The sequence below is a fragment of the Pelobates fuscus genome, chromosome 5 (genome assembly GCF_036172605.1).
Source record: "Pelobates fuscus isolate aPelFus1 chromosome 5, aPelFus1.pri, whole genome shotgun sequence".
NCBI lineage: Eukaryota > Metazoa > Chordata > Amphibia > Anura > Pelobatidae > Pelobates > Pelobates fuscus.
Window position 1 is genome coordinate 24,351,627 of NC_086321.1, and position 21,363 is coordinate 24,372,989.

General features: G+C 37.2%; 1 protein-coding gene across 3 annotated transcripts in view; it reads right to left on the reverse strand.

Moving 5' to 3' along the window:
* Positions 1-707: 707 nt before the first annotated feature.
* The window catches only part of PAM (peptidylglycine alpha-amidating monooxygenase), a 180,220-nt gene continuing 159,564 nt past the window's right edge, over positions 708-21,363 (reverse strand). For all 3 annotated transcript variants that reach the window (XM_063453661.1, XM_063453660.1, XM_063453664.1), the window contains 8 exons: positions 18,945-19,149; positions 18,201-18,395; positions 16,033-16,151; positions 15,301-15,400; positions 13,309-13,362; positions 3,234-3,548; positions 2,885-2,941; positions 708-1,491 (listed from right to left, as the gene is read on the reverse strand). In XM_063453661.1, coding sequence (XP_063309731.1) covers positions 1,313-1,491; positions 2,885-2,941; positions 3,234-3,548; positions 13,309-13,362; positions 15,301-15,400; positions 16,033-16,151; positions 18,201-18,395; positions 18,945-19,149 — 1,224 coding nt within the window. In that variant the 3' untranslated portion in view covers positions 708-1,312. The remainder of the gene's footprint in view (positions 1,492-2,884; positions 2,942-3,233; positions 3,549-13,308; positions 13,363-15,300; positions 15,401-16,032; positions 16,152-18,200; positions 18,396-18,944; positions 19,150-21,363) is intronic.

A 21,363-nucleotide genomic window follows, 5' to 3' on the forward strand; every position in this document is an offset into this window, starting at 1 on the left:
ACATCTGCCGCCAGTGTGCAGTGCGCGTTAATGACAGACCCCATGGACCCCATAATGGACCATCAGATGTGAATTCTAATCCCTGCCACCAATGTCCATTGTTATCAAGCATATGTCCATAAAAAAACACATTCTTGATATTAATCCTACCTACTCCCAAGCCACAAATTGTAATTAAATAATAGCATTAAATCTTCAGTAAAAAGTTATTACCCAAATTTATAGTTACAATGGACTTGTTGACACATCCATGAATATTTCTAATAAAATAAAATGAATTTTCTGCATTGGCTACGGAAACAAGAAAATTCTTCTTTTTCGTTCGTGGTATGAACTTCAAATCGGACAGTAAATCTGATATTTTACACAATTCTGATTTACAGGACGTTTTAGAGCACAGCTCCATCAGAATAATATATATTAAAATACTGGCTGAACAAACTCTGTTCTATTAAAACTGATATTCATCCTGCTTTATGCAATTCTTTCTGATATTCTGTAAAATATATAGATCTTTGTCATAAACCATATGCAGGATCTGGAGAGCAAGTTTGTTAACGAGCAATTTTTGAAGTGTTCGGATGAACAAAATAGGACTTAATATTATTTGAACCACTTTTAATTTTTTTTTTTTTTACCTTCAATATACCTATATATACACCATACTAAATAAATTATTTATGCAAAAATTTGAAAGCAAGTCAATATTAATGCTCTGCGAACACTTTATTACACAAAGTACATTCAGTTTCTGAAAATAGTGTTCTAAACAGTGTAACCATCTAAAAATAAGACATCCAAAACACCATAACAAAACAAAAAAATAACATTAAATAATTTCTCTTATTTTTTTTCCCCCTCTCTGTCTCTTATCCTTTTTTTTCTTTTTTTTTTCTTTTGGACGCAATATCATATTGTGAATTTAAAAAAATAGAAGAGATTTAGCAGCTCTGTATTTATGTGGCACGAATATTTGTACTGCAATTAATTATGACTTTTAAAGGCATGAAAAATATGTAAAATTGGCAATTAAAGTGCTAACTGAAAAAAAAAAAAAAAAGCAACGGAAGGCCATAAAACTATGGAAAAAGTCCCCTTAAACCAGAAAGTATTAATTACATAGATGATGTAAAGCTTCATTTAGTGACAACAAAATAATTCTGAATGTTCACATAAAGACTACAACAGCACTCGTAATAAAAAGAAAAGGAATTCATGACAATTGTACTGCCCACAGAGACTAGTACAGCTACAATTAAATACACAATTTTAAACGTGCTAAGGGCTTAATGGAAGTAGTCAGGCAGCCATTTCAGGAGGAAGATACTGGTGGAGGGGGAATCGGAGGGGCTGAATATTCCTCTTCGGAATCCGAGTCTTCATCCTTTTCTTGATCACTTCCTTCTGTACTAAGCCGATCAAATCCTTTTCTACTGTATCCTTTGTGACTTGCAAAGAAGGTCCCTAGATTGAGGCCCCCGGTGCCTTTACCTACACAAAATATACCGTTATAACATTTTGTAGATTTAACATGATTATGTATCGATGATCTGAGATAGACACTGTTACACCACATATGAGGTGAATCCAAATCATTTCTCCGGGACTTAAACCACACACAAAAACTGTATAGTTGATAAAGACTTCATGATATTCTTTGTATTCCAATTGTCTTTCTAAGCCTTAAAGTAAACACATACAAGAAGGACACCTAGCTCATGTATGGAGTTAGGACTGGAATAAATTTAATTCTATTGGCTAAAAAAAAATAAAAAAAAATTGATAAATTTTAACTGTTTTTGGTCGATATTTTTATTGAATTTTGATCAAGTTTAATGCCAGTTAAAATTCCCATTCCCGTCTCGAGATGGTGAGATTTGCCTATTAGAGGACACTGATTGATATTGCACGGCGTGGAAAGCCTATTAAAGCGTTTACCCACCAGGTGGAGCTCTCATTGTGCTCACATGGATATTTGTTATTATGGGGGAGGCAATAAATCTGCCTTGTATTAACATGGAGGTTATTTTGACCCCTTTTTTTTTTTTTTTTTAACTCTTTGCTGCTGACAACACTAGTTTTTTTTTTTTTTTAAATAAAAAACGTTAACAGCTTTAGTAGATGAAAGTTAAAGTTTCAAGGCCATTTATCATTTATTATTATGTCGCTGAATCCAATATCTTTGGTAAAAGTAGTTATTGTATTCAATATTCAAAATTATATTTATTGGCTTCCAATAAAGCTTTACTGTTATTTAAATCGGAGGCCAAAGTGCTTCAACTTCAGAAACAAATCTCTAGTGGGTGTTTCTTAGGGTTACACAATTTCTCACAAACCAAGCGTAGAGGTAGTCGGAAGCGAGCAAAGTTTGGATATTTGTTTTTGCAAATCCTTAGTTGAACTGTTCCTGCAGACGTTTAAGGGACATTTTACTATAACTGAATGAATGCAGACACCGAAAGGTGCCACGGGTTATAATTTTACCAATAATAATTAATGTAGAAGATGAAAACACAAAGTATTGCGGCTAGGTTACCCCCAAGCCAAATTTGAGGTCTATCATCTTTCCTAACTGCATCTTCATAGTTCGTAATTCGTAACACAAACCTATCCTATGTTTTAGAACATTACAAGTTTCCTGAAGCCTGTTAATGTAATCAATGACCTTGCTCATGTTACATCTTTCCACTACATTCAGAGGAGCATTTGAGATGCCTTATCTAAACTCCCTTTATTATCTAGTGTGTTTTCTTATTACAACCATGCATACACAAAGATGGTTCTTCAAAAATCAAGCTTCACATGAAACAAACTTATTTTGCTCTTATTAAAACACATGCCCTTTGTTACGTTTAAATTGTGACATTTAAAAATAAAAGCACACCTCTTAATTTTCCTAAGATTCCTCCAGAAGTCGATTCTGATTTGTGTTCAATTTCACCTAGAAAACGTACAAATACAACGGCTATTTTAAAACCCTTTCTCATATAACATAAAATAAATCGTAGTTTATCTGGGTTGAAAAAAAAGACTAAAGTCCACAAAAAGGGTAAAATACTCCTTCTCGACCCCATAATGGCAATCAGATTTCTAATTGGATCAACAACATTTACATACGATCCAGTACTAAATACATATGACATATAAATATATTCTGTACCTTCTTCATTTTGAGAAATGTTCAATACGAAGGCAATTCGAAACTGATTATTAGAAGGTGGAACACAACTTACCTCCATACATACGGACTTTTCTCCAACGGATGAAAATTGCAATTGCAATTAGAACCACAACTGGGATAATTAACAGGGTGATAATGAGGACCAGAGATACCCCAGGACCACTGTGTTCAACAATGTTTTGCTTCTGTTGTGGTTGTTCTTGTTGTGTCTGCGGTTGTTGTTCTTGTTGTGAATGCTGTTGTTGTTCTTGTTGTGAATGCTGTTGTTGTTCTTGTTGTGAATGCTGTTGTTGTTGTTGCTCCTTGGCGTGTACCAAGTTATTAAGTTTTGGTCTGCTTTTCACACGTGTCTCTATAATTTCAGTTTCTGTAAGAGAAAAACAAAATAATTTGTATTAAAAATAAATACAATTTAATTTATCACCTAATTTTAAACTTTTACGTAAATAAGTCTATCAATTGAAAAAAGGAAATGCACGAAAAGAGAAGAAAACGTAACAGAGGCATTCCAGGTCTTATTTCTCCAACTTAGACCACAATAAAAGAAAACTATAGAAACTATTATAATTAACCCCTTCTTATCGAGACTTGTGTAGGTATGAACTCTTATCCCAGAATTGTTTATAAATTTTTTTATAAAACTGCAATTAAATCTTTTTTTTGTTTTACACAAATTTCATTTGGAAGTAGGCTTCGGATCCCAGGCAGCAGAGCTGGCGCTCCCGATGGGGGTGCGGTGTGTGTAGGGAGTGTGTGTGTGTGTAGGTGTGTGTGTGTAGGTGTGTGTAGCGAGTGTGTGTATATGTGAGTCCCAAAGCGGCAAGGCAATGTCGTGGTAATGCAGATACATGTAATGTGGGAGGGGGGGAAACCTATGCTACATATTCAGGAATGTTACTTAATTACAACACATTTGTTTTAAATGTAAAGGCATTATTTGGTAAATTATTTTTCTGTCCAACCAAAATCGTAATTTCTTTTTTTCCCCATGAAATAATAAGCTATCTATGCATACTGAAACTAAAATTGCATTTAAAACACTGCTTCCCAGCCTTTCGGGGTACAAAGTGAACCTATCTAAATTTAGTGCACTACCGATAGCCATGTCGGCGGCGGACACGGCATTCGTATGAGACGAGTACCGCATACCCATAGCACACATGTCTATAAAATATCTGGGAGTTCAACTAACGGCAGACCCAACACAATTATACTCCTCCAATTACATACCCATATTCAAAACCCTGGTAGGCGACTTAGACAAATGGGTCGACAATCCTGGATGGGAAGGATCTATTCAATAAAAATGAACATAATGCCCAGACCGCTATTCTACTTCCAGGCCCTACCTATACCAATCATGAAAACTGACTACACAAAATAAAAGACGCATGCATAACGGACCGCCTAACAGCGCAAGTCAGAGGCACGACGAAATCGTATGAAACGATCTGGGAATTGTGGATGGCTAAAGACTGGGTGGACTAGGGGAGCAGGAGCTGGGAGGGGAGACCATAAGCCCTCACACCCAGTAACAAGAATCCCAACCTTGGCCTCCCGGCACGACCGGACACAAAACCTAGAAAGACATGAAGCCCCAGCTGAGCTTACCATTATTTATGTTGCACAGTTCCTACAATAGAGGCCTAACCGATGACAACCGTAATTGACCCATGTACCCTGAACTACGACCATGTATGCTTCACTATCTCTTTCATCTTCTCTTCTTGCTTACCCTTACCCTCTCCTATTACGCTTGACATGCAAATCGCTAACTTAGGAGTTTCGAAATGACAAGATCTTCTGTAATTAAGAATGTTTACATGTTTTAATGTCATATTGTATAAAATTCGGTGATGTCGGAAAGAAAGACTCCCATGCAGAAGAGTCGACTACACAAACCATTGCAAGGGAAGTCAACAGATGAATGCCACGTATACCATAAACTATGTATAATGCATACTAATGTTTTATATACTGTTACAATTGTCATGTACTACGACACACCAAAAATAAAGAATAAAAAAAACCACTGCTTTCCAAGAGACCCAAAAACACTTACATTCTTGAGTTTTTTGTGTTGTTTGCAAACTGTTTGATAGTGAAGGAGTTAAAGGCTTTAATTACCTGAAATGCATAAGGAGTTTTTTGACTGTACACCACCCTGTGTGTAAATATTAAGTGAATGGAGTAAAGGTTTGTGACTGGCTCGGTTTCAGGAGTGTTATCACTCAGGCAAACCTAAAGGAGACAGTATATGAACACATATCGGTCCTTAGAGTGGCCAGCCAAGTGCCAAAGGCAGAAAAACAATGTCTGCAAGCAGAGGGTAAACGTGAAACAGGCAGAGGTCCAGCATAATGGACGTCCACAGAACCAGGAGTAAAGTAAAGGTCAGGACTACAGAAAGCAAGAATGGAAACAAGTTCTCCTTTACCCCCAACATCAAATATATACATATATAATATTAGCAGATGTGTCCTCGCTGCTCCAGCTTAGGAGTGCATGGTCTGCATATCTTAGAAATACTTCAGTCATAACTGAAACTCTAAGATCTCAATCCTTTCTGTATGAATATGTAATTCTATGTACGTATCACAGTACATGCACTATGGGTTTTAGTTGTAATTTATATAAAGTCCAGAGACTGGAAAATGTGCCGTTCACAGTTCCATACACGTCTGGAGCAGAGTTAACAGGCTCAATCACAAATACATGTTTGAATAAATTACATTCTGTTTATGTACACTTAATATAAATAAAGAAATAATGCAGTTTTTATTTTGATTGGTGGCCGGGCTGATGCCAATCTGTCTAGCACAGAGTCCTTTTCCTGTTTAAATGAATTAGTTTGTTTGGCTCAGTACAGCAATCACTGTATGTGTGTAAACTCTTTGTCAATCAGTTCCAGCTTGGATTGCTGCCAATCAGATGGCAAAGCAAATGATATAATGCCAGCCTCAAATAGGGGGGAAAATATTATTGCTTCTGGATCACATCCAAATATTACAACAAGAAATCACCTTGTAGGATCGCTCAGACATAGACTGTATTAAAGTGAATATATTGTGACCTATTTGTAATACTATATAACTCCAATACTCGAGTATAAAGCTGTGTGTTCAGGATGGTAACTATTTCTATACAATTATCACAGATGTCTGAACAATATGTATAAAATGAGTACAATAAACAATAGGTTTTTGGACTGTGGCATTCCAGTTACCTTAATGTAAGGCTTTTATTATTGTTGTAATAAATTTTGTTTATACCATTTTTACTGGCTTTGCCTTTTTCCTGTATCCTGGAACAACTGTGGACAAGGATACCTCCCTATTACAGTGGACATCTTACATCACACCAAGGCTATACTACCTGAGCCAGTTACTTTTAACAGAGCGAGTGTGATACTAACTATATCATTTATATTCTATTTTCCACATTACTGTGTACTATTGGGTTGCCCTATGAGAGTTTTTGCCTCTTTCATTTCTACTGACTTCTTTGAACTCATTTTACGGTACAGTATTTTATACCTCGTATCACTTGGTGCACACATACAAGTGGTGTACATTACACTGTGTGACACATTCTGGAGTGTATGCATATTTCTATGTACCTTTGTTATTGCACTGTTCACTACCTATTGTAACAGTGGAATTATCGTGGCTTATTCTACGGTATTAACCAGCTGCACTTTATACATCACATGCACTTTACGTTTACAACTTTTGTTTTTTAAACCTACCAACTTTTGAAAGGTGTTTTCTGTAAGTATGGAAATAATCTGTGTTATGATGTCTCTATAATTTATATATTTTTCAAACTTGACCGGTTTATATTGCATATCGAGGAAGACCATTGAAAAAAATTGGAAGCATTTTAGAAATAACTTATCGTGCTCAGAACACTATTGTTTGGCAATAAAAAAAGCAAGATTTAGATTGGCAAAATGTCTTAAGAGTGTATTTTGGTGTGTTCATAAATGTCATCAACACTTTAACCCCTTAAGGACACATGACATGTGTGACATGTCATGATTCCCTTTTATTCCAGAAGTTTGGTCCTTAAGGGGTTAAAGTTGTGTTGTTTTGTTTTTGTAGAAATAAATATTGAATTAAATACATAAACACTTTATTAAAACAGTAAATAGCTAATATAGCATAACAGATAATTGCATTGCCACTGGCACTCACATTTTGATTTGTTTGAATTTGGTAGATCGCTATCTACCCCATTTTTTTTTTATTTATTCTTTTTAATGGTAACAGATGTTTTGTGAAATAAATCATTCTGTGACATCTATTTTTTTTAGTTGCTCTTGAGTTTAGTATGTTTTTTTTTGTTGCTGTACTTTCTCTTTGTTAAAAATTAAGAGGTACCGATAAAACGCAGGATTACTATTCAGTGTGGGATATGCGCCATACAGAAAAATTAGATCTATGAATCTGTGTTTCTTAAAAAATTCTGTCTGCTTGAGTTAAATTGTATAAATTTTCAGGCTGCCCTGTAGTGTTTTATTTTAATGACTCACTTGGCTTAAGGATCTATCAATAATATCCATAGATTAATTTACTGAATTGATTAATCAATCTGTTTATTTGTTCCCCTTGAGTGAGATTTAGAAGGCTTTTTGGAGTAAAGATACAATGTATTTCTATATAGATTACTATTACTTTTGGAAGTTAAAAAAATAAATATAATTAAGATTTGAAAATTATAGCCATTTAAAAAAAAACTATAAAATAAAAATATAGCCATTTCATGTGCATTTCCCATAATGCTTCTGTGTTGAAATTCTATCGTGTGGTGCTCAGCTTACGTCTGCAGTCAATGGGTGGCATCAATGTGTGATATTACCAGAAGCTAGCCCAATGTGCCACTAATGAATGTTTCGGGTACGGTTCCCCCAAATCAGAAATGCCTTGGCAGTCAAACAGTATCTGCATTGAAATCATTTGTTTTTATCTTGGTTTATGAAACCGATGTCTTCTGAATTTTTTTGAATTGCAACTTACAAACCTGTAAAATGGTCACCGATGGGTTTTCGATAGGGAGACCCTCACTATAACTGGTCTAAATATAGACTTTGATATATATAATTATATTTGATGGTTTTTTTTTATGTATTGGATGAGATGGGATTATATTTATGCCTATTATGGTTTAGAATGTGTATTATGTTGGAGGTTTTATTCTCTATGTCTAATTATCCTCTTTCTTCTTTTTCTTACATATATAATGTTATTTATATGGACATTATGGACTATTGAGATTGGAATTCTCTTAATGACCGATTTATCGGCGCAATAGACGGTAAAGAATTGTGGGACTTGTGTTAAAGTGAAGGAACATATGGGCAGACACACCCTCACCTTTAATAAACCAACGATGTGGAAGGAACGTCATTTGCATCCCCCAAAAAATGGCTGGTGTGTATGTGGAACGCATGGAGAAGACCAATGGGGCCGCTGGAACGCATACGGCGGAAGCGGATATGACGCACTACACACCCATGTGAGCACCATGACGGTGGCCACGAGGATATGGGAGTGAGTGAATGGAAAGGATTGGGCTGAAACACATCTATCACACTCTAAGCTGATGTACTTGAGCCAGTTATTCCAACAGGCTCTATAAAATGCGAGTGTGACTTTTGGAGAATATTAACTGGAATTTTATTATGATGAATTATTGTGTTGCCCTATGAGAGTTTTTCTTTTATTCCTTTTATGTCTCCAGGAACATCATCCTAAGATTTATCTTAGGGTATATTTATTGGTTTTCCATCCCACACTACTCACCTATGATTTATGATACATAATATCACAAATGTGGTTATAGCACATTAATTACAACACTCACATTTGCTATTTATGCGCTGCTCACTATTCCTTGTTTTGCTGTGTTTGACGTGTGCTGTCTCTGCCCCTGATCCGCCTCCTTGACAGTCTCAGCCAATCCTATGGGGAAGCATTGTGATTGGCTCAGACCACCACTTCTGATGATATCAACAGACAGAGGCAGTTCAGAGGCAGACAGGGGAAGAGGCAGCAGCTGCAGACTTGAATACAAGTACAGTTTGACTATATTTAGCAAGGTAAGAGGGGGTCAGGTGGTTTTAACATAATAGGCTAAGGAATACATGTTTGTGTTCCTGACCCTATAGTGTTCCTTTAAAGAACCCTTTGTGATAAAACTTAAATATAGAGAATATTTAGTTACCATTTTCCAGTGTTGTTGATGGGAATGATCGCTTAGCATCACTCACAGTTTAGTATGCATTTATAATTCTCTTAAGACAATTTACGGCCAGAGTAGTCAGTTTATGTTTAAGGGAATTTATAGGCAGGCAACTTATCCTATCCATGGATACACTAGGCAACTTTAGCTGATTTTAGCTCATATGGGAAACATTAGCAGTCTCATTTCTATGAATTTTATGTTGAAAGTTTAAGTTAAGTTTTAAAGTGACATTACATAGTTCAATCCTACTTTTTTATTTTTAATTCTTTGTTTTGGAGTTTTGGAAGACAATATAGATATTCAGTGTTTGTGCACCGAGAAAAGTTTGTTATAGAATTGGATAAACATACAAACAAGGAAGGTTCGTAAACATGTAACATTATCTAATATAGTACGATGCAGTTGCACCGTCTCTTCGAAGTTGGGTTGCAATCAAACAGTGTTTTTTTTGCCGGTTTTGGCTCTAATGATAGTGCACAACTTTATAACAGGACTGCACTGCTCATTTTGTTGAATATCTTGTGGATTATTTAAGCCGAGTTAGGTATGACTAGGGTTAGCGGTCTTTGTGCATTTGACTTGTCTACTTATGGACAGTGTAGGGCTTGCTTCCATTCACCTGGTATCAGGTATTTCTGCGTTGGACTCCATTGTGGGTGTGCAGGCGAGCCGTGTATTCCATTAAGTTAGTGTGTATTTGTTCTGGCGTTGTCCGTGGGCTTTTAGTTGGTTATGAGGAGAGTGGGAAGGGCCAGGGTGCAGGGAAGATGATGCCTTGGAGTTCCCCTTGTTTCTGGGTGGTCGTCTTGGCCTTAGAGACTTGTGTCTATAGTGCTGTTTTTGGTTAAGTGGAGCTCTGTCACCCTGGGGTTTGGAAAGATTTGGGTGGGTAGTGTGTGGGATCGGGGGTTTGTATGGGTGGACTGTTGGTTATTGTTGGTAACCCAGGTAGGTATCACTGGTTTGTTTTTAGGATGGTAGCGTGAGGCGCCAGGTTTGGATTGGGAACTTGAACAGCCATGGGTCCCAAATTTTGTCACAGAGTTTGGTCGTGTTGTGGATTAGGGCTGAGAGGCTATCCATTTTCCTAGTCTCTTCTATTTTCTTTTTTACGTCCTATGGTCGGGACTGTCACTGGCCCACAGTGTGATGCAATGGCTCGTCTGGTGGCCAGTGTCATTTTAGCTATTAATTTGTTTTGTGCTCGTGGCATGTCTTTCAGAGGTTTGGATAATAACTACGACCAGGGGTCCTTAATGATGGATTAGTAGGATGTTTGTAGGATTTTGGAGGCTAGGTTTGCTATTTCTGTCCATAATTGAGCTATTTGATGGCATTCCCACCACAGGTGGTAGTAAGTCCCTTTTTGGCCACAGCCCTTACAGCAAAGGTTGGTTGTGGATACTCCCATAGGTTTCAATTTCAGGGGGATATGGTACCACTGCATAAGTGTTTTATACGCCTGCTCTTTATGATTGATGCAGATTGTAACAGTTGCTGTGACTTCCCAAATAGCCCTCCAATCTGTGGGGTCCTCTGGGGGTCCTAAGTTCCTCTCCCAAGCCGAGACATTGGGACAGTGGTGTTTCCGGGGCTGTTCGTACCAAGAGGGAGTGTTGTGAGGGCCGGCGTTGTCTGTGGGGGTGTGGGCTTTGGAAGCCAGATATATAGGGAGGGGAAGTCACTGCTGAACAGATCGTGCTCCATGTTCACCCATTTCTTGAGCAAGGCCGGTGCGTGTAGGGTTTGTACCTGTGTCAGTTGTGCCGCATGGAAGTATTATAGGAAGTGTGGGTATCCCAGTCTGCCCGCTCTCGTCGGGAGGTACATTATGACCCTACCTATCCTGGCTCTTTTATGTGCCCAGATGAATTGATCTACGTGTGTCTGTAGGGTTTTGAAGTCTTTTGTGGAAATTGGGACGGGCAAGGTTTGAAATTGATATAAGAATCTAGGTAGTATGTTAATTTTTATGGAAGCTAGTTTACATATGTGTGGAGCTGAAGTGGAATGTGTAGGTTGTTGGAGGGTGGTTAGTGTCTCCATGGGGATCTGTACTGGGATTGCCTCCATTTTGTCTAGGTTCAGTCGGTAACCTGAGACCGTGGAGAATTGTGCCAGTGTGCTAAGTAATGGTGGCAGTAATGGTGGAGTTTGTTGGGTCCGTAAGTGTGAGGAGTAGGTCGTCGGCATCCTACTTTTTCTTTTGAGTGATTTTCTGCTCTCTCCAGTTCTATTTATGTATCCTGAGCATTTGCAAAGAGCCAATTTTAGCATCCACTAATGATATTATATGCCATCCCAGACACTCAGAATTCTATAGAAACAGAGTATCACTATTACTGCTGAATGTCTTGTTACTATGTGACGTCTTTGTTGCAGACGTCAACATTGCTACTTTGGATATTTTGTCTCTAAATTCATTCTCATTTTGCTTTATCAAAAGAGCTTACCTTTAATTTATTCTGACCAGAACATACAGCTACTCCCATCATCACGGACCATTTTATCCCATTTATTTAGGTGTATGTATCGTATTCACCTTATTTTTTTATATTTATGTGTTTTTTTTCCGTTTTAATGTCCAATAAAGAATATTAGACGTTCACTTAGGTTTATATCTACTTTGTGTTGTTCACCAGCTATCTAACTTTCTGCCTCCCTCGACATCTTGGAGGCCGCATCAATGGTTTCCCTGTGAGGGCTTCCATGACATGTGCCTCTAGTGGCTCTCAGGGAGACAGTCAGTACGGGACACGTTATTGGTGTTTTATAGGTATATGCTAGGCACCAAAAGAACCTTAGCTTCATGAAGCTATTTTGGTGTATAAGGTTTAAATAGCAGAACTAGAAACCTTTTTACAAGTCAGCAATGCTTCCAGTAGAGCTATTTTGGTCTTAAAGGGACACAGCCTAATATAGTGTTTCTGGGGCAGAGAGACTGTCCCTGTATGTTCAGCAACGTAAACTATGCCTTTTCTGAGAAAGAGGAGTGTTGACATTGCTGCCTAACACCAGCTCACTTGGACAGCCACTAGAGGGGCTTTCTGGAAACGGTCCTACAAAGATTGCAGGACAAGCAGTTGACATGCCCACACTCTGCATTGAAACACAGAACGCTCCCCATAAGGATGAACTGTGTCAGAGGAGATGCTGATTGGTGCAGCTCAGCGATTATCACTCATGCACACTAGCCTTCCAATGCTTCCCTCTGGGGCAATACTGGAATGGTGGTAATAATCAGTAGTGATGCCAGCAGAGGAGGGATGGTCAGGGCAGGACCAGCACCGTAGGGGATATAAGGTAAGTACATAGCTTTATCTAACTTAATTAAGGAGGGTCAAATAATCTTAATAGTTAGTCTAATATTCCTGTGTTAGGAATATGTTTGTATTCCAGAGCTAGAGTGTTCCCCTTTAAATATATAATTCGCTTTCAATTCACTTTATGAATTCTCCCTTTAGTGAATACGGATGTGTGTTTATGCAGTCCTTGCAACACCTACCCTAGTTGTGACTCACTTACCTCATGTACAGAAGGTTTTCATTTTTACAGCGCAGTGTATTTACTTTACAAGTTCTTACATCCTGCTTTGTTAATTAAAATGTAATCACATGCCGGAGGCTACTGCAGGCTCTAGCAGGCTATCAGCAGAGCAGGCAATAAGAAGTTTTAAACTACACAAAGTGTACAATAAAAGAAGTTAAAACAAATCAATTATTTTTCAGGAAATGTGTACGAAGCTTTCTTAAGGTGCAGATGTATCAGAGTGTCCCTTTAAAGGATCCTCAATAAAAAAAACAAATAAAAAAAAAATAAAAAAAAAACAAAACAGAGCCTTGATTTAATAAGCTTTCCAAACTTTCAAATGTTTGGTGTACCTGTTATTTCTTCAACTGCTATGCCAGCCTTTTTCACTGACCGATGTTCTGCCCCTGAAAACAAAGATAAAAACACAATGATTTGATTACAGAGCCTGTTAACGGCCAAGGGTATCAAACATCTCTCCAGCAACATTTCTAAGTCAAGACATTAAAGCGGCACTGTCACCAACCCGGGGACTGTGCCGAATTCACAAAGAACCTCCGACGGTGATATTGCCACCGGGGGGGCCAGATAAGGGTGACCGTTTACTTTCCTTTACACGTCCGTCACGGGCATGGCCATTTTCCATCAGCTGGTCCACTTTAGCCCCAGGAGCTGACTTCATGCGAAAAAGTACGTTATTGATGTGTAGGAAGGAATATAAACAGAGCTGGGATTTAATTGAAATTCCAACAAATTTAAAATAAGTATTTTATAAAGATTCTATTTTTATGAAATACTCATTTTTCAAGGTGGGGTTTCTGTGACAGTGCCGCTGTAATCACAAAGCTGGTCAGGGCACACACCTCTAATGGAGAAATAGCATGGGAAACACTGCACAGGGATGGCACATTGAAACTTATTCTGATGGCAGATACATTTTGTTACATATGTAATAATAATCCATACACATTTGAACATATTGCGGCTTTTAATTCTTGAATGGTTAACAAAAATATATGGTCTTACTTAAATGAAGCCTGTTTTTTTTATTACTTTTGCCTGATTCATAGAAGCTAGGAGGTAAAGGTGCAGTTTCTAGTGCAGGAAAAATGTTCTGTTTAATATACGTCATTTTATCCCCTCAGCAGCGGGATCATGTCAGACTCCATACAGGGAAACACCAAGCAACCAGACTTACACAAAGATATTTATTCTAGCAACAAAAAATGGAAAAGAAAAAAAGGATATGAAGGGAAGGCCCACAAAACACTGGCATGTAAGGGACCCACAGAAGGGCTGTGGAAGGGGCAAAAAAACCCGACCAGGGCTTGGGAGAGAGACACCTAAAGGGGCTGGGAGGACACAAAGAGACACAGAGAAGCTGGAGAAGGGACAAAAGAGACAGAAAGAGGTTTTAACTAAACCCATTAGATTTTAGTTGTGTTGACTATAATCTACTGGAGATTTAGTCGATTAAACAAGATTAAAACAATTCAGATGACTAAAATACGAATAAAACTAAAATGGCTTTTTAGTGAAAAAACTATGACTAAAACTAAATGAACACTGTTGTGCATATTGCACAAGATATGATTGTTCCATTTACAGTGGCTTATGTTAAAGGGCTACTTTAACCCTTTCGAGAGGGGGCACGAATGATTAGGTCTCGATCCGTTTGCAGAATAACCTGTAAAAAAAGATTTTTACTTACCTGCAACCCAGCGCTGGGAATTCCATGCCCCGTCCTCACGTCACAGGAGCCTTGCTTGGTCTAATCACAGAATTCTCCTAGAGAAGCTTGTGATTGGACCAATTGCCGTCTCAGAACGCATGCGCGTGCTCCTGGCTGGCGAGGGAAGGAAGGGAAGATTTCTACGTCTATCGCTGACGACAGACATAAAATATGGACAAAATTGACATTAGGCAGCCCGGAATCGAGCTGCCAATGTCGCTTGTGCTGTGGGGTGCAACTAGCCACACGCACACAAACAAAAATTACTCTGGATGCGCAAAGTTTCAAGCAGAAACACGGCACAAACATTCACCTACCACCATAACCACTTCAAATCACTGAGTTGGTGGTGGTTGGATTACCTCTTTAAGTTCCGTGCACAGTGGCTTATGTTAAGTTGGTGTGATTTTCCATATATTGTAACCCAAGTTAAATTTAAAACTAGTATTCATTTTTGTAATTTGAGTTTCTTGTGGAATAAGGTAAGTGTCCTGTATATGTTACGGTGGTGTGTTGCCTGTGTCATTGCCTGTGTGTCTAAAAACATTTATTTGTTAAGACAGAAATCCAAAAACACTCAGAGTAAAATATTGTATTATTTTGAAAAACCTACTTTCCGAGGGAGTAAATTTCCACACAGTATCAGCGTGTGCATCTCCAACATAAACCGTTCCATCTTCAGAGGCAACCAGGTCATGAGGCATGTTAAAGCTCTGTGGTAAAAGATAGATATGAGGATTTCGGACATGTAACATGGTAACACGCTGGTACTCAGAGTAATTAGTTCAGGATCAGTAACAGTTCAACAAAAAAAACTAATGAAATAGACAAACACAAGAATACAGAATTTGTTATTATTAACCACTGCAGCTTTTTGCATTTTGCATTATATTTTCTTGTAGTGTTTATGGAGCAAATGAATGAATGAAGTCCATTCGGTTGAGGTCAAACTATTTTGACAAAAATAGAATTTGTCAAATTAAGGAAATTAATGGGATTTGTGACAAATGTAAGCAGGTTCAAATTTGTAGAAAATCTAATTTTATCTAAACATTATTTTAGCCAAAAGGATAAACTACAAATCTATACATATGCTGGTGATTTTTTTGTTGTTGATACTATGTAAAATCTTGCAGAGAGTCACTTTAAAGGATTAGTCTCAAACACCTGCGGTTTAAAGATCTGATAACAAAATAGCAAAATGTTGGTTGAAAGTCTAGGTGATAGAATATACAATTTCTATTAAAAAAATATTCTGCATCTAATTCTGGTTTGGTAATTTTGTTTTCATCGCCACAAGTCCCCCTCCCCCAAGTACTAGACCTCTTTCAGTTCTTGATATTACCTTTCTAACAGGAGAAAATGTGTCTATAATTTCTCCACTGGAAAAGTTCATCACAAAACCTTGAACAGGTGGCGAGTCTCCAAAGTAGGACTTGCCATTAACAGCATACAATAATCCATCTGAAATGGGAAGCCAGACATAAGTATGAGCAAGAATTGTGCATTAAGGGTTTGTAGTGGTTTTATAAAAAATATTATAATAATATGAATGCTGTCTCAATGGGGTATTCCATGAAAAACGAGATAAAGCTCATTAGGAGTAATGCGTTTCTTTGAAATATGAATGTAGTGTAACGGGTAACAGCTTTCCTCTTAAATGTCAGGATTCCATTTCAACTCATTATCCAGTGCCAACTTTCTTCGAGTCCTCTTTCCACTTACAACGATCAATAGCTCATTAAGAAGTTATTTAAAGTGAGCAGAATCTATATTTACTGCTAATCGATTTTTTGTGAAATTTACTTAAAATAAAGCCCGTGAAAGACCAATGCTGACTTAACAACAAAGATAGTTTGTATAACACAATCTTTAGCCACTATTATAGAGAACAAAATCATTATTTAATGGTTTAGCATTTTGGATGCTGTGCTGATTCACTACTCTAGACCTCTGTCTTGGACCGTATTCTCATCTCTATTACACCCGCCAAATTTAGATTTTTGCAGAATCCTAAAACAGACAAGATTGACCATCCTTTATACTTCTTCCAAGTGTATTCACTAAAGTGAGAATTGTCTGGAATTCAAAATTATTTTCGAATGTAAAGGTACAATAGCTGAACTGAAAAAAATCAGTCAGTCAGCTATGCTCCAGTCCAGCTTCATTGACCTTACATTTGGAATTCACTTATCCCAGTCTGTGTTACAGATTGCTACATCCTTACTTGAAACTTCAGTTGGGAATAAATTACTAGTGGACACTGGCCTTGAGGAGGGTGCACTCTCCTTCCCTGTAAACACCAATGACCATTCTATTACCTTTTCAACATCCCTGTTTCTCCCACCACTTGGACACCATCAGTGTTGATCCCGGTCTAAAGAGACTTCATTAGCAAACTGGAGGAAGTAGGTGGTGTGAAAGAAGTTACCTTGATTCCAAGGTTCAAGCTTATAGGTGTCATATAATGATATCCTATATTAAAATTGGCTAACTTGGACTCAGGAAATGCTTAATGCTTAAAATGACATATGTCTAACTCCGGGAGCAGATAGCCCCCACCTGTTCTATGAGTATTTGCACGTAAGCACTTACTTTTTTAGTGTATAAAATCACAACTGAAAAATTAAGGTCAAAGGCTTATTTTGATAACCAACAGGTGTCTGGTGTCTAAATGTGCCTACTTATTACTCATCATGAACGTTTACAGTCACAAAACGGCTGATCCAAAGCATTATGCCTTCTGGACCATCTGTCCTGTTCCTCCACTGGGCATTGGCTAAATCTTCCCACAATTTCCATTTTGTCTAGCCATGCTGGAATTTTGGACTTTGAACTGGAACACGGTTTATTTTATGCCCTATTATGCCCTTTATATTTCAAACCAAAATGTCACTTTGACTCTTGTTTTTGAGCTTGTTAACTATCCTACTAAGGCCTCGGTTTAAAATTGTTGGATTAGCTTTCCAAATGATTTAATGGTTTTGGATCAACTGTAAAAATGATTTAATATAATGAAAAATATTTTCATTTTGTAATATTTTTTATATATTGAAGCTTGGTATAAATGCTCTGTTCTGATGTGGTTTACTGAATATGCCTTCATTAGTTTGCATGTTTGCTATACTTTTATACCTATAAAAAGTACAATTAAATTTTTATCTGATATAGAATGCAATAACGTTTAACTGTCTTAATAAATATACTCTGCAACATTCAACGTTATGAGTGCTAGTGAACTGTACGGCTCTATAAACGACAAATTATCCACTTACCAAAGAATTGTACAATAATTCATTAATGAATTGCAAATATCCCAAATTTGGGGATTTTGGCCTAAAATGTGCAATGGAATGGGAGATTGCTTGATAGTTCAAAGGTTAGAGAACTACCCTAAAAAAGTTCAGTGAATGAGGAATTGGCTGTAAAGTAATGGTTTCCAAATGAGATGTAACATTGGCTAATTAATACCTCTGGACAGTGTTATTCCAAATAATTGAAGTGAGAACTTACCAGCGTAGGAGACTGCAAATAATTCTCTTCCAAATTCCTTGTGTTTGATTTCTTTAATAAAACGCCCAGTTTCAGAATGGAAGCACTGAATCCGGCCATTTTCTCTATCAGCCACACAGATTTGGCTGTGTTCTGGAGCCAATGTCAGACTGTGCGGGATCTGGAGTTGACCAGGTCCCATGTTAGCAGACGTTTCTGTAAAATAATAACTCTTTGTCACATTGATCCATTTTGATACAAGAAATAACAAAATGTATAATAGAAAACTAGATTACTGCATACAGCAACAATACAATGACTTTGGAGTAAAAAACGGACTGTCTCAGTACTAGAGGCATATTAAAAACAAACAAAGCCTTATTTTTTTTAGGCATGCATTGGCACAAATTATTTCACAAAAAGAGCTTTTACATGTTTCTTGTTTTGTTTCTTGTTTTCTATAGTTGTATAACCTTTAGGAAATAATAATGATAGCTATATGGAAAAACTTTCAAATTAGGTGCTAAGTTAAAAACATTGCACACTCATATATACAAAGTATCCCACATCATAAACATGCAACAACTGTGAAATGTGAGTCAGTAAACCAAAATGTAGATTTAGTAAACCAGAACTTAAATATATATATTTAAAGTGTTGTTAATTATAATTATTATTATTCTACCAATTATACACAGACATGATCTTGGATCAACAGTTAAAAAAAAAAATAAAAAAAAAAATGATTACACAGCCTTCACCTACCTTCACCCCATTGCATGATAAACATCCCGTTTGGTGAGAACTGCACAATTCGGCTGTTGCAGTAGCCATCTGACACGTAGACGTTGCCAGTTATCGGGTCCACCGCAACATCAGTTGGCTGGCAGAAATGCTTGCGGTCACTTCCTGGCTGGAAAGCCTTTCCCAAAGTCAAGAGCTCATTACCCTGCGGTCCCAACTTGAAAACCTTGGTACATAAAAATAAGGATATAGTTCAAATTTACCCCACAACAATAACCTTACTGGTATGAGGTTCTACACCAATGTATGTCAAACTTTTCTCCTGAAAAATGCCTTAAATAGTTAAGATGTACATGACTTATGGAGAATCTGTAATACAACAAAATGAATACCAAAATTAATACCCCTATGCCGAGAATATCCCGGACGGGGGTTGGTCAGTGGGGGTGGTACCAATTCCACCCAGGGCTTAAAACTTATAATAAAAATATAAACCTCATGTGAGAATCCCTGGTTTGGTATTTCATAAAACTAAGTAATTGATTGAATGAAATGTCTACAACAGTAAACAATGTGTGAGAAGATTGGTGCAATATAGCAAAGGATAACCATTTAACAGTCTATTCAATGATATAACAGGCTTTATTATCCATTGCCAAAAATAAACATAAAACTGACAGTTGTATCTATATGCTAATTAGATATAGTGATCCTAAAAATCAAGCCAACAAGTGATATATTGTGTCTCTATATATTCCCTATTAGTATAATAAACATGCCTTCAGAATCATTTCATAATTACAATGTCAAAATAATCTGGAACAATCGTTGAAAAAGGAGAGGGAAGTTTAATTAGGGGAAAAACACCTAACGTATTTATAATAGGGAGAGATCACCTAAATTGACATTTGGCTGTAATGGTAGTTCAGGGGGTTATTGGAGTAGAAAAGTGGAAAAGTAGGGTAATAATAGTAAGATTAGTATACCAAGCGAGATGATATTGGAAGATCTGGAGAGATAGAAGGAGGGAGAAGGTAAGTAACTTTAGACACAGCTTAGGTAAGTACGACGGTAATCAAAGGTAGCAATTATCTGGAGGCTTAAAAGTGCCTGTTTCTATTTATATGCTGCTCCTTACCCTGCAAAATGTCAACTTATCTAAAGTCTGGACTATTAAATACAATCACCAAAAACCCTCAATTACTGCACCTTCAAGGGTGCAAAAAAACTGAAATAATATAATCTCCTGCACCTACATGGGTTCTATTAGTGGCTGATACTGATATCCTATAGCACCTTCATGGATGCTAATGGTATAGGTGCCTGTATAAACGGCTGCAATGGAGTCTCCTATCTCATATTATACATAGGTAAACCCTAACTTAGCCCCCTGGAGCATCCTCACAAGTGATCCTAAAGTTTAAGACAATAGGTGATATATTGTGTCTCTATATATATTCCCTATTAGTATATATATTCCTTCAGAATCAAGTCCAAATAATCTGGAGCAATCGTTGAAGAAGGAGAGGGAGTTAAATTTTTTCCAGATTATTTGGACTGGATTTGGAAGGGATGTTTATTATAGCCCCCCTCCATAATTTATACCATTTTAATCTTCCCCGCAGCAATCAATCTCTGCATGAATACTATTTGTGAAAACCCCCAATGGACCATTAAAGCTAGAAGCCAGTTATTACTGTTATCTATTGTTCACAGTGTGCTATTAAGGTCATATGGATGTTTATGCAGTATATCTCTATTTTAGTTTGCATTAAGCTCTGCATGATGTATAGGTCCACAATTACACTATTTCCACCTTTGTTTGTTTTATATTTGCTGGAGAATAAAAGTGTGCTCTTAAAGGGGCAATCCACTGCCCAAATCCAAAAGAAAAAAACAAACCCCCTCCCCACTGTTTAGTAGATATACCTCTAATGAAAGCATGCATGCTTTTAATTATACATTTTTTTATTGGGGTATATCTAAAAAGCAGCTTGCAAAAGCTGTAGATCTTTTGCCTGCAGCCTTTGCTAGCCCTCTAGCCCTGCCCAGATTAAGCTAAACACCCAGGAAGTAACAGGACATTGACAGCCAGGGGGTATAACAAGGTTAAACGGGACACTATAGCATTAAAAACAACTTTAGCTTAATGAAGAAATTTTGGTGTATAGATCATGCCCCTGCAGTCTCACTGTTCAATTCTCTCCCATTTAGGAGTTAATACATTGTTTATACATGTAACTTGCACAGCATTCCTAAACACTTCCTGTAAAGAGACATCTAATGTTTAAACTTCCTTTATTGCACAGTCTGTTTAATTTAGTATTTCTCATCTCCTGTTCGGTTAACAGCCTTCTAGAACATGTGTGATTAGAGTTCAGGAGGAAATAAAATCTTCTAACACGTTCTAAAGAAAGTTAACATTTGGTTGAAAATGAAA